We start from the raw sequence: 13,686 nt of genomic DNA on the forward strand, positions 1-13,686 counted from the left end.
AATAATGCAAGAAAATGTGTTAAAAATCTTAAAGTAGTTTCTTGGTGGAACTGAAATTTAAATAATCTCTATAACACAAGCTATTATGGGTACCTTTCTAAGGTGTTTAAAATTGAAATTGGAAGAAACATTCATTAAATTCTACTCACAATGATCCTGCATGTAATACCTACTGAGATTAGACATGGTATTATATAATTCATTTCATTAGTACTTAGTAATGTCTTATTTTTGTATTGTATTTAATGAAAAAAAAGGAATTCCTTTTTGTCTAAATAGATAAAAATGAAGGCAGAGTGAAATGAATTAATTAGTAGTGGTTTTCAGAAAGCTGGCACTTTCTGGTTAAATCCAACAATAAGTCACATTGATCCAATTTGTGGGTTTGCTTTACTACACCAACACGCCTGTTTATTTTTCTGTTTCATTTTAAATAAAGAAACTTTAATGTAAGGAGGTTGTATTTTTTACTTTCAACGAACAACTTTCACTCTCATATACCTTGGAAAGTAGCGTGGAGTTTCCATTTCACTATGGGCCTGCTCTTATTGAAGTCAAAAGGAGATTTGCCACTGACTTTGATGAGAGAAGGATACAGCCATTAAAGTGTACATATTTCTTGCTTTGCTTGGATATCTACTACTTTCCTTCAGATTATATCAACTGAAATGTTGAGTAGCCTTGCTGGTCACAGAATATTAGAGAGACAAGGTGGTTGAGAAAGAGACAATTTTCTGAGCTACAAAGAACTAAGGTAGCTCGAAAGCTTCCCTGTTTCACCAACAGAAGTTGGTCCCATAAAAAATATTATCTCACATATCTTGCCATGGGTGAAGGCAAATATTTCCCTTGGAAGTTTGTCCCTATTTCATGTATTTCTGACCCACCTCACTGATGATTGTTGGTGTTTGTGCCTGGAATTCAGTGATAGAAAACCAGGAGCCTCTTTGAAGAGATAAGAGAAAGACTCCACTGTGCAGAAAATTTTGACTGACCTAATTCATAATACAAGTTTATAGTACTTCCTTAAGTTTCGTATGCTTCCACTCACAAATACTCTTAAATCTTTATGGCTTTGATAGCTAAGACATTGTTATCTCCTCAAGTAACTTACTTATCTCTTGTGCAGAATGGTATCATAAGCTTTTCTGTAGTTCAAATATTTAACACAATTTTCCATGTCTACATTTTTGAGTATGCCAAACCTTTAATTTAGAAGTCCAAAGTGAACTTATCAGATGAATCAGATATACAGACATTCATTTATATCTAACTACATATTTTTCATATGCAAGCACTGGTTTAACAGCAATCATTGTTATACTCCTGTACCAGATATGGACTGGCTACAGGGCTTGCTTCTGAGCAAGGACACACCAAATGTGTTCAGTACAAGAGCCTTTAATGTTCTCCCCCCATGGCTGAGGTTAGCTTAAATAAGGAATGTTACATTCTTCACCAACTAATGGCTGAATAGTGTACTGTAGTTTATCATTCCATTACAATCACTGTATCTGCCCCTATTCTTAGACATATCCCACATGTTCTAAACCAGTCTCTGTACCACCAAACATTTAAAAATATCTAATTATCTGCATCATCAGCTGTGCCAGAACATCACATCGGGGAGGGGGGGGGGATTACAAAAGTGGCTAGAAGTCATTTTTGTGCTACCTTAATTTGGGGGACAACCAGGTGCAAGTTTGTCCCTCAGGGCTAACTTATTGCAGCCCGCAATGGCCTCCTAAAAGCTATTATAGTAACTGGATATCACTGGAGGGAAGTACAATTTGTCCACACCCACTGTGGCCCCCAGCACATCCCCTATGATGGAAGGAAGGTAGGAAAGGGTGGAATAGAGCAAGTTATGTCAGCTTGATGCAATGAAAGGATTCCTCTACACCATTTAGAAAAACTCCCAGCTACGCTCTTAGAACAGATTTAAGGCTCCTGTGTGCCACTGAAACAGCCTCCTGGGGGCTGAGGATCTGAATGAGATCAAAAGGGGAAAAATAAATAAAACAAGCAATAATATTATGCACCAGTAGGCAAGATAAGCAAATCCGAAGACCAAGGGATCCTTCCTAATATTCAGTGCTTACTTGCCTTCCAGTATTTTTTTTTAATATCTCTGAGCTAACTTGATGAAGGACACTACCCTGAGGTAAATAACGGACAGCTTTAATAAGCTTCTGTCATTCTCTATTAGATTTCTGATGTTCGAAACAAATCACTAGGTTAAGATAAGGGAAATATCCTGGAAGGTCAAGTTTTGTGACCTTTTGTGAATAAACTAGAATCAGCAACTTTCAGGCTTTTCCACAACAGTTTAAAGTGATACAAAATGCAGAAGGAAAAGGGGAGAAAAGCTAACTTCAACAGGCCTGGAAAACAGAGTCTTGTAGAGCACTAAAGAATATGGCCATACAGTATTTTATTGGAACTAGACACTTCCAGTTTTAACATTCTTTGTTTAAAGCTAATTTATTAAGTAAAATGTTATTTTTCTCCTAAATAGAATGTATTAAAAATATATATTTACCCTATACAATTTGTTTTAACTACAGCCAAATTTATGACATACAGCAAATAGATGTGAAATTGCTTTCCTGAACTGAAACAGAGGCTGACTGTCATTTCATTACCAAAGCATTAACGTGCTGCAGAAGAATACTTTGGAAGGCTTTTAGGTAGAAACTCTATTAAGGCATGTTGGAAATGGCCATATATTGACATATTCCAAAAAATAATGGCTACATATCTTTAAATAAAAATATCCAAAGCTAAACAAAGAAGCTAATCCCGTATCCTTACTTAGGCAAAACTCTATTAATCTTAAAGGGAGTTTTGCTTCAGGAAATACTGGATTATTGGGCCAACATACTTGCAAAACTCCAAATCTGTGTGCATGAACAGGGTTTTAGACAGATAATTAGCCATTCTGCACCTATTTTACTTGCTTATGTGGACAAGTCAGGTGTGAATTTTTGTTAATGTAGCAGGAGCTCAAATAGTTTGCAGATGCATCTACTGTAACCTCCTGTGGAAATTTAATCCAGTGAGTAAATACTTTTTCTTTGCCTGTGAACTGTACTTAAATAGCTTGACTCCCACCTTAACTTTCATCAAGGAAGAAAACATTTTAGCATCTTCAGACACTCCTCCAATGTAGAGTTTTTTGGTAAAGACAGGAGCATGGTCATTTTCATCCTGCACTTCAATAAACACCTTGGCTGTGTTACCTTTTAAAAAAAAAGAAGAAATACATGTGGGTCTTTGGAGAATAAATTTCGAATGGCTCATACTCTACTATTAAAGAATAGAATACATTGAAACAACTGAAACAAATACATTGATAAAATTGTAAAAAACAACAACAAAACCCTAGGTAAGATAATTGCACAGTTAGGTTTTATGTTATTCTTGCATATTAAAAGGTAAATTTTAACTGCCAGATCCCCTCCTTACTCAAAACTAAATTAATACTGAAAATAGGGAGTAAGAAAAGCACAGTTTAGATATAAATCAGGGCCATTACATACATTTTTTAAAAAGATACAGTTATGGTATTTTGCATTATTTTAAAATTCAGCATTTTATCACTACTTATGATTAGGGTGACCAGATGTCCTGATTTTATAGGGACAATCTCGATATTTGGGGCTTTTTCTTATATAGGCTCTTATTACCTCCACCCCCTGTTCCAATTTTTCACACATGCTGTCTGATCACCCTACTTATGATATAGTTTCGGAAGCCTGGAGCTGAAATATGCTCCCTTATCAACTATTCACATGGTCCCTTTAATAGTACTAAAATATACATTACAGAGTAGTTGTTTGTTAAAGGAATAATAAACACATTTGTTGAGGTTTAGCAAAAATATATTATGTACACTAGTTGTCAAGCCTTGATTATAAATATCATCAACTGTTTTTCTAATGCACACAACTTTCTTTTAAAATTTTAATTATTAGTCACTAAACACTTATTACTGAATTCTGATGTCGGGCCAGCAAACCAGCACAAGGAGTATGTGCAACAGGGCTGGCAGGAGCATTTTCTACCTAATGAATTCTGCCAGCTCATAGCAGCATTCTATATTGCAGGCCAATGCAATATACTGTGGGGTGCTCTTTATACTTCTTCTGATACACCTGCTTGCTGACATACAGCATAAAGAGCTGATGAACTTGCTCCTGCAAGTTGCTAAGAATTCTCAATGACTATTTAATTTATTGTGTCAGGTGAGTGAGTGCACAAGTGCATACTTGTGTATCAAGGATGTAGTCCACCTGGCTGCTTACATGTTGAACCAAGGTCCCTATGCTCCCTTCTGGCACATCTGGGTGCAGGATTAGCCCTTAAATTATGTTTTATCAAACTAATCTCAGTTACCACAATGAACAATAATGACCACAAATAATTTCCTTTCTCCACAAGAAAAACAAAAACCTTCTGGCAAAATGTACCAGCCCATCTGGAGCAAACATGAACTTGTGCAGTGATATACATGGCAAATGTAATGTAATTTTGTCTCTTTTCATACTCCATAATCCAGAAAGGAATCACTGTTAAAAATTTGGAGCTCATGCTCCAAAACGTCTGTTAGTCTATAAGGTGCCACAGGATTCTTTGCTGCTTTTACTGTTAAAAATGCTAATAGCCAGTTTGTTAAGAAAGACTGCATTTTCCATTGACAAATTACTTCATTTCAGTTGATTCTCCTACTTGGTAGTAATCAGTGATTATTTTGAAAGTTGTGCAGCAAGCTTACTTCATAGCAGTTGCTTTGTCAATCTGGTTTAAACACAATGGCATATTGAAAAAAGTGCAGTAGTGTCTTTAATAGAAAATAGACCACTTCCTGCTTTGGCAAAGGCACTAGAGATGATATGTTTAACTGAAGGCCTAGACATTAGAAACATGAAAACTTCATAAAAACAACTGAAGTCGGAGAAAAATGTTCAAAGTATAGTAGATTTAAACGTATGAGGAAATGGCATTCTGGCAACAGAATAATCAGTTATTCCCTTTCCACATTGATCTGTACAGATAAAAATGAACAAGCTGTAGGTGCTGTCATTCCATGGGAAAATTGCTTCATAACAAGCTATTGCCTTTCTATGTATTAAAAAAAAGGAGCTATACTTTGAGAGGTAACTTTGTTATATGTAGGAACAGTGTCTAGAGCAGGTGGATGAAATAATATCTTTTACTGGGCCAGCTTCTATTGGTTAGCGAGACAATAAAAGATATTACCTCACCCGCCTTGTCTCTGTAATATCCTGGGACCAACATGGCTACAACAGCACCACATACAGCAATGAAAGATATCTGATCTAAATCTGCAAAGAATCCTGTGGCACCTTATAGACTAACAGAAATTTTGGAGCATGAGCTTTCGTGTCTGATGCATGTAGTGGAAATTTCCAGGGGCAGGTATATATATGCAGGCAAGAAGCAGGCTAGAGATAATGAGGTTAGTTCAATCAGGGAGGATGAGGCCCTCTTCTAGCAGTTAAGGTGTGAAAACCAAGAGAGAAGAAACTGGTTTTGTAGTTGGTAAGCCATTCACAGTCTTTGTTTAATCTGAGCTGATGGTGTCAAATTTGCAGGTGAACTGAAGCTCAGCAGTTTTTCTTTGAAGTCTGGTCCTGAAGTTTTTTTGCTGCAGGATGGCCACCTTCAGATCTGCTATTATGTGGCCAGAGAGGTTGAAGTGTTCTCCTACAGATTTTTGTATACTGCCATTCCTAATATCTGATTTGTGTCCATTTATCCTTTTCTGTAGAGACTGTCCAGTTTGGCCGATGTACGTAGCAGAGAGGCATTGCTGGCATATGATGGCGTATATTACATTGGTGGACGTGCAGGTGAATGAACCAGTGATGGTGTGGCCGATCTGGTTAGGTCCTGTGAATGGCTTGACAACTACAAAACCAGTTTTTCCTCCCTTGGCTTTCACACCTCAACTGCTAGAAGAGGGTCTCATCCTCCCTGATTGAACTAACCTTGTTATCTTCAGCCTGCTTCTTGCTTGCATATATATACCTGCCCCTGGAAATTTCCACTACATGCATCTGACAAAGTCAGTATTCACCCACGAAAGCTCATGCTCCAAAACTTCTGTTAGTCTATAAGGTGCCACAGGACTCTTTGCTGCTTTTACAGATCCAGACTAACATGGCTACCCCTCTGATACTTGACACCATGCAAGGCACTGCATTTAGCCATATGGAGTGGAAATCCATCAACCTCATGAAGAAACTTGCACAAATACAGACAGATATCATCTTCCTTTCCAAATGCAAATGGATGGACATCATACCAAATGTACTAAAGATAAAAAATCCACTGGTTTCTACATACTACACAGACCACAGTGGGAGATTATGCCATACTCTTATCAAAGAAACTGAGGAACCACCTGATCAGCATCCTATACAGCAAACAGGAAAACATCAAAAAAGAGCTCTCCAACCTGGAGACTCTCATAAATAACCAAACTTCCATACAAACAGACTTCACTAAAATAAGACAGGAGATCTGCATTACTCACTTCACCTCTCTACAAAGGAAAAAGGACTGCAAGCTGTCTAAACTCCTACCTGCCACATGGGGCCACAACCGTCATACCCCTAACCCACCCAGCAATATCATCAATCTATCCAACCACACACTCAGTCCAGAAGAAAAGTCTGTCCTATCTCGGAGACTCTCTTTCTGCCCTGCCACCCCCACCAACATGATACAGTTCTGCGGCGATCTGGAAGCCTACTTTCGCCATCTCCGACTCAAAGAAAACTTTCAGGATAACACTGAACAGCACACTGATACACAGGTACCCTCCCACCAACAGCACAAGAAGAAGAACTCCACATGGACTCCTCCTGAGGGTCGAAATGATAGTCTGGACCTATACATAGAATGCTTCCGCCAACATGCACAGGCAGAAATTGTGGAAAAACAACATTGCTTGCCTCATAACCTAAGTCGTTTAGAATGCAATGCCATCCACAGCCTCAGAAATCACCCTGAGATTATCATCAAAGAGGCTGATAAAGGAGGTGCTGTTGTCATCATGAACAGGTCTTACTACCAAAAGGAGACCGCCAGACAACTCTACAATTCCAAATTCTACAGGCCACTTCCCTCAGATCCCACTGAGGAATACACTAAGAAACTGCACCATCTACTCAGGACACTCCCTACACTAGCACCGGAACAAATCAACATACTCTTAGAGCCCTGAACAGGGTTATTCTATCTTCTACCCAAGATCCACAAACCCGGAAAACCTGGATGCCCCATCATCTCGGGCATTGGCACTCTCACTGAAGGAGTGTCTGGATATGTGGACTCTCTACTCAGACCCTATGCCACCAGCACTCCCAGCTATGTCTGTGACACCATTGATTTCCTGAGGAAACTACAATGCATTGGTGACCTTCCAGAAAACACCATCCTAGCCACCATGGATGTAGAGGCTCTCTACACAGACATTCCACAAACAGATGGAACACAAGCTGTCAGGAACAGTATCCCAGATGATGCCACAGCACAACTGGTTGCTGAGCTCTGTGCCTTTATCCTCATACACAACTGTTTCAAATCTGATGACAATATATATCTCCAGATCAGTGGCACTGCTATGGGCACCCGCAATATGCCAACATTTTTATGGCGACCTGGAACAATGCTTCCTCAGCTCTCGTCCACTTATGGCCCTTCTCTGCCTATGCTACATTGATGACATCTTCATCATCTGGACCCATGGGAAGGAGACTCTGGAAAAATTCCACCACGATTTCAACAGCTTCCACCCCACCATCAACCTCAGCCTGGACCAGTCTACACAGAGTCCACTTCCTTGACACAACGGTGCAAATAAGTGATGGTCACATTAACACCACCCTATACCGAAAACCTGCCGACCACTATGTCTACCTTCATGCCTCCAGCTTCCACCCCAGGCACACCACACGATCCATTGTCTACAGCCAAGCACTGAGGTACAACCACATTTGTTCTAACCCCTCAGACAGAGACCAACACCCTACAAAATCTCCACCAAGCATTCTCAAAACTACAATACCCGCACGAGGAAATAAGGGAACAGATCAACAGAGCCAGACGTGTACCCAGAAGCCTCCTACTGCAAGACAAACCCAAGAAAGAAATAACAGGACTCCATAGCCATCACATATAATCCCCAGCTAAAACTGCTCCAATGCATCATCAGGGATCTACAACCCATCCTGGACAACAATCCCACACTTACAAGGTCCTCGGGTAGCAGGCCAGTCCTCACCCACAGACAACCTGCCAACCTGAAGCATATTCTCACCAGTAACTGCACACCGCACCATAGTAACTCTAACTCAGGAACCAATCCATGCAACAAACCTCGATGCCAACTCTGCCCACATATCTACACCAGCGACACCATTACAGGACCTAACCAGATCAGCCACACCATCACCGGTTCATTCACCTGCACGTCCACCAATGTAATATACGCCATCACATGCCAGCAATGCCCCTCTGCTACGTACATCGGCTAAACTGAACAGTCTCTACAGAAAAAGATAAATGGACACAAATCAGATATTAGAAATGGCAATATACAAAAAGCTGTAGAAGAACACTTCAATCTCCCTGGCCACACAATAGCAGATCTTACGGTGGCCATCCTGCAACAAAAAAACTTCAGGACCAGACTTTAAAGAAAATTTGCTGAGCTTCAGTTCATCTGCAAATTTGACACCATCAGCTCAGGATTAAACAAAGACTGTGAATGGCTTGCCAATTAAAAAACCAGTTTATCCTCCCTTGGTTTTCACACCTCAACTGCTAGAAGAGGGCCTCATCTTCCCTGATTGAACTACCTCATTATCTCTAGCTTGCCTGCATATATATACCTGCCCCTGGAAATTTCCACTACATGCATCTGACGAAGCGGGTATTCACCCACGAAAGCTCATGCTCCAAAACGTCTGTTTGTCTATAAGATGCTACAGGATTCTTTGCTGTATTACCTACTGTAGTTTACTCAGAAACTGCAGCCCTGTCAAAATAATGAGATTCTCAGGCCGTGTCTTCATTGCATTTCCCCCTCAGGGAAGAAAGATTTAAGCAAGATTATAGGTAATGTGTGTAAGTGACCTTGACCTACTGAGTATAAACAGTTAAATCAATGGCTGGCACTGGTAGACTACTGCTGTAGAGAAAACTCTAATTGTGTCAAGCTCATTGCTAGTAATACGGCAGCACTGCAACCTATGAGTTATTTGTAATACAAATGAACAAATCTTTTCCCTAAAGCTTGCCATTCACATATAAATCAACCCATGATTTGGAACAGTTTGGTCTGTATTTTACTAGAAAACTTATTTTTTAGTTCTCTGAGCAGCATGAATTTGATGTACTCAACATCAGCAAAGTGCTCTGAAAACATCAAATAAAGGTCACTATATAAAAGCAAAGTGCTTTTATTAGTGTGTCTGCTAATTCCAGCTATTTAGAACCTCAACATTATTCAATAATTAAATATTGTATACGTACATATTGTTGCTGCAGCTTTATGTTTTCACTAACACCTTCATTTCAGCTCATTGCCTCATTTTTATGCACAGCTTATATTTCATTGGCTCTGACAGACTTGGGAAAACACAGCATCTGTGAATTGCTTATTATTTAACTCTTCCTTTTTATCAGCTGAGTGCAACAAAAGGACTACCAACCAAACTACACACATTCTTTCATCCTAAAATAGAGACAGCCTAAAGCAGCACACCTTAAAAGTCCTCATCAGTAGTATTCACTGCATACAAATCTATACTGTGGCTGTTCAGCAATAGCCTGCACTGGATGTGAGAATTCCTCAACTCTTATTATGAGAATGCATGGTGTGCATTTTCCTCCCGGAGTAGCTCAACTGTGCGGGGGCTGGTATAAAGGGAGGTGGGGAACCATGGCACCACCATAGCCCTGACCCTATGGTGAGTCTAATTACAGCATCAGATTCTTCCTGTACCTATGCTCAAAAAGCAAAGAATGGGCTTGTGTCTGAGGTTTGCATAGCGACATAAGGCAGGGGAAGACACTTTGTTGCCTCTCTGCTCTTGCACACCAATGAAGAACCAAGTACTGTCTGGTCCATAGTATAATATGTACTAGAATACAGTACCCAAACTAGAATATACTCTTGTAGTTAAAACACTTATAAGGTACAATATTTTCTGCCCTCTTTTGAAAGCAAATCTTTCATGCTCCACTAGGTGTAATGCTTCAGTAATAACTTTATTCTTAATGACTCTAGGTTTGGAATCCATCTTTCCATATACATTATTTTGCTGGATACGCATGAGATACGAGTTTGATAATTAAAACTGAAGTGCTTATTCTGAATAACGTAACATGTGAATAGAGTCTAACTACTTATTTATTTCTTCTGAAGGGGAAATTGAGACAAGGTTTTAAACGGAGACCTGGATAAACTGTGTCCAGTTAGACAAAAAGATCTGTGTGAGGCTATACTAGAATACAGTTAAGTAGTAGTAAGGAATTTGAAGGACAGCTATTAATCACTGTTAAAGGGTCATTTTCTCCTCAGTGGATCATCTCCTGAACTGTGAGGAACACAGCTTCACTACCCGAATTCTGTGTTTACCTTCAGAGAACTGTTTTGTAAAACAGCGGGATACTGCCCTGGATCAAAGGACTTAATAAGCTGGTCAGTTAAGGAAGGGAAACATTGGTCTCTGGACAAAACAGCATGAAGTTGCCACACTGTTCAAGGGTAAGTCAGAGAACTAAATTCTTTTCAGCTGATAACTGCCTTGAAGACAGGAAACTAAGCTAAGGGGAACCTACCTATCTGGGCTTTGGCTACGTATTCAGAGGAAATATGTTATGCAATTGGTTTTTTTTAATCTGAGTTTCTATTTTTAATAATCTTATTTTAAAGAAAAATAGTGGATTGTGGGGTTTTCACACAGATTGCCTCAAAAGACATCAAGGTCCTTCAGCCTCCCAGGTGACAACAGGAGCTTTTAGAACCTAACCCCACACTCAGTCTTAAATATAGGAACATAGATGTCCTCTCAGTGAAGTGTACTGCAAAGAGCTGTTGCACAAAATGGGAGAAGACAAAGGACTGAGAAAGAGATAATTTTCTGGGAAGGCAAACAACATATAACTGTGATTGTTCATGCAAAATGAATGCAGTGGCTCATAATTCATTTTCAATTCAAAAGTGCCAAATACACCTCTACCCCAATATAACGCTGTCCTTGGCAGCCAAAAAATCTTACCGTGTTATAGGTGAAACCGCATTATATTGAACTTGCTTTGATTGGCCAGAGTGCGCAGCCCCACCCCCGCCCCAGAGTACTGCTTTACCACGTTATATCTGAGTTCGTGTTATATCGGGTCACGTTATATCGGGGTAAGGGTGTATATGCATTGACTCAGATAAAGCAAGCTCCTTATCAAGTTCATGGGCCAGATCTTCAGCCCCATTCCATTTCTTGGAGTTGTTCAGGCAGTGAAAAGGATCTAGAAAGCTGTTCTAAGGGACAACTGAAAATTCCGTTGATGTAGGTGAATCACTGTATGGCATAAAGTTGGCATAACCAGTTCTAATTAAGAAGTTTCCTCCTCCCTGAATTTTTGTAGTAGAACAGCCGGTCAGAGCATGCTAAACTGCAGTGATTCTTCCTGGGTGGCAACTAAAAGCTTGATGGAGCTGGTTCAGCCTCCAAACAGCTTGAAGAGGTGATCTGGAGCCATACTTACCTCCCCTACCTGCACTGATTTCTAAATTCTCAATTGTCCTGGGGCAGGCTCTGGTACCTGTATACTGTTACTTTATTGTTTGAAAAAGCAAGTACTTTTTTTCAGTATAGAAAGTCCTTTGATTATAGTATCTCCAAAACAAGAAAAAGGTAAACTCTGCTAGAGTACATTTATTCATAATATGTGTTTTGTCAACCCCCCCATCAAACTAGAAATATATAATGCAACAGAAAACAATTACAGGTGTGCACACTTCTCCTTTCCCACTGTGAAACGTGACAGTTTAGAAGGGCATGATTAATGCTTCTGGTTTAAAGAAGTTCTGCAGAAAGACATGTAGATGTTGGTAAAATGTATGGTAAAAGGAAATTGTCATTAGGACACAACCATGCACACCTAAAAGGGAGACATCATGATATGTCAGATAAATAACTTTTCCCTTTAAATATGTTACAATGGAACGGAGTGATTAAACAGAATTTTTAATATACGTTTAAAAGTCTGAATGGCTGTATTTGCATAATAGTCTCTCAGAATACTCCAAAAGGCCCATATGAAAAGATTATACTAACTCCATAAAATTTCCCTGACTTTTGATGGGAATAGCCTAGAGGGACCAGATGTCCCGTTTTTATAGTAAGAGTCCCGATTTTGGGGTCTTTTTCTTATATAGGCTCCCAATACTCCCCCACTCCATCCCAATTTTTCACATTTGCTGTCTGGTCATCCTAGAATAGCCACCCATTTGTGCTCTCTTTTTGAGCCTGTTTTCTGACATTTTCATGAACCTTTTGCCCCCCTAGTGACCAACATGCTTCCAATAAATTCTGATTTACCATGCTGATCCACATTAAAATGCTATCTAAATGCTGCAAATGTGTTTGGTCAGTACTAACACTGCAGCATCTTGATTGACAAGGAAAATGAATTTGAACGAAGTGATGTTAAAGTGTTTACTGAGCATTGTTATTAAGTTATGACTTGTGCATTAGAAGACCCTTTTTACAACATGCTTTTACTAGTGATTATATTATGTTTTTCTTTTACAATACTCTATGTCCCTCACACAATAGTAATTCCAACACTGGAAGTCTAGAATTTGGTTAAGAATATATTTTCATCTCTGAAGCGAATAACAGCAGGCTCTTCTTTTTAATCAAACTGAACGAGAACTGTAATTGGACATCAATAATAGTTTGCTTTATTGTGATTTTAATAATCTTACAAGAGGACTTTGTGCTTTGGCAAGTTAAACAAATATCTACAACTGAGCTCAATCTTTGTATTAACAGATTTGGCAAACCCAAATAAAAATTAACAGAGCATATTCCAAGGGCATTTTGATGCAAATTGCTATGAGCTAGAATCACACAGGGACTCAGGTCGCTAACTCCTCTTTAGGCACCTGTCACCTAGTTAATCACTCACCACACTGCTGGGAGGGATCCAGCTTCTGAATTCCACATGCACTTAACTTGCTGGAGGTGGCACAGTTTAGGCACTGTTCCTGGCTTTGGGCCTTGAGGCACATGTTCAGATGCAGACTCATGTTTGACACTCCCTTGGCAATGGGGATCCTTCAGTCCAATTGCCTAGGACTAGTGCCATCGTCCCTAAGCCTTCCCAGCAGCTCTTGTACATTCCCCAGAATCCCAACAGAAGCATGAGCCAACTTTGCACAGAATTCTAAAACTCTTTATTCTTATTTAATACCATGAGAAACACAGAGTCTATACAAAATAAAGGAACCTATATGCACTTCATGGCCTCGGACTCCTCGCCAATCTGGAGAATTTTTTGGACTTGGTCAAAGTCCCTGAATACCGAAGAGATCTTTCCCCTGAAGCTCATGACTTCTCTTTCAAAACATAGAGTCTTTCCAGC

At 39.5% G+C, this 13,686-nt stretch overlaps 1 protein-coding gene across 5 annotated transcripts in view; it reads right to left on the bottom strand.

Annotated features, from left to right (window-relative positions):
• The window catches only part of PCDH15 (protocadherin related 15), a 1,497,017-nt gene that overhangs the window by 111,622 nt on the left and 1,371,709 nt on the right, over nucleotides 1-13,686 (bottom strand). For all 5 annotated transcript variants that reach the window (XM_030569599.1, XM_030569597.1, XM_030569596.1 and 2 more), the window contains one exon: nucleotides 3,115-3,242. In XM_030569599.1, coding sequence (XP_030425459.1) covers nucleotides 3,115-3,242 — 128 coding nt within the window. The remainder of the gene's footprint in view (nucleotides 1-3,114; nucleotides 3,243-13,686) is intronic.

This window comes from Gopherus evgoodei, chromosome 7, assembly GCF_007399415.2.
Source record: "Gopherus evgoodei ecotype Sinaloan lineage chromosome 7, rGopEvg1_v1.p, whole genome shotgun sequence".
Classification (NCBI taxonomy): Eukaryota; Metazoa; Chordata; order Testudines; family Testudinidae; genus Gopherus; species Gopherus evgoodei.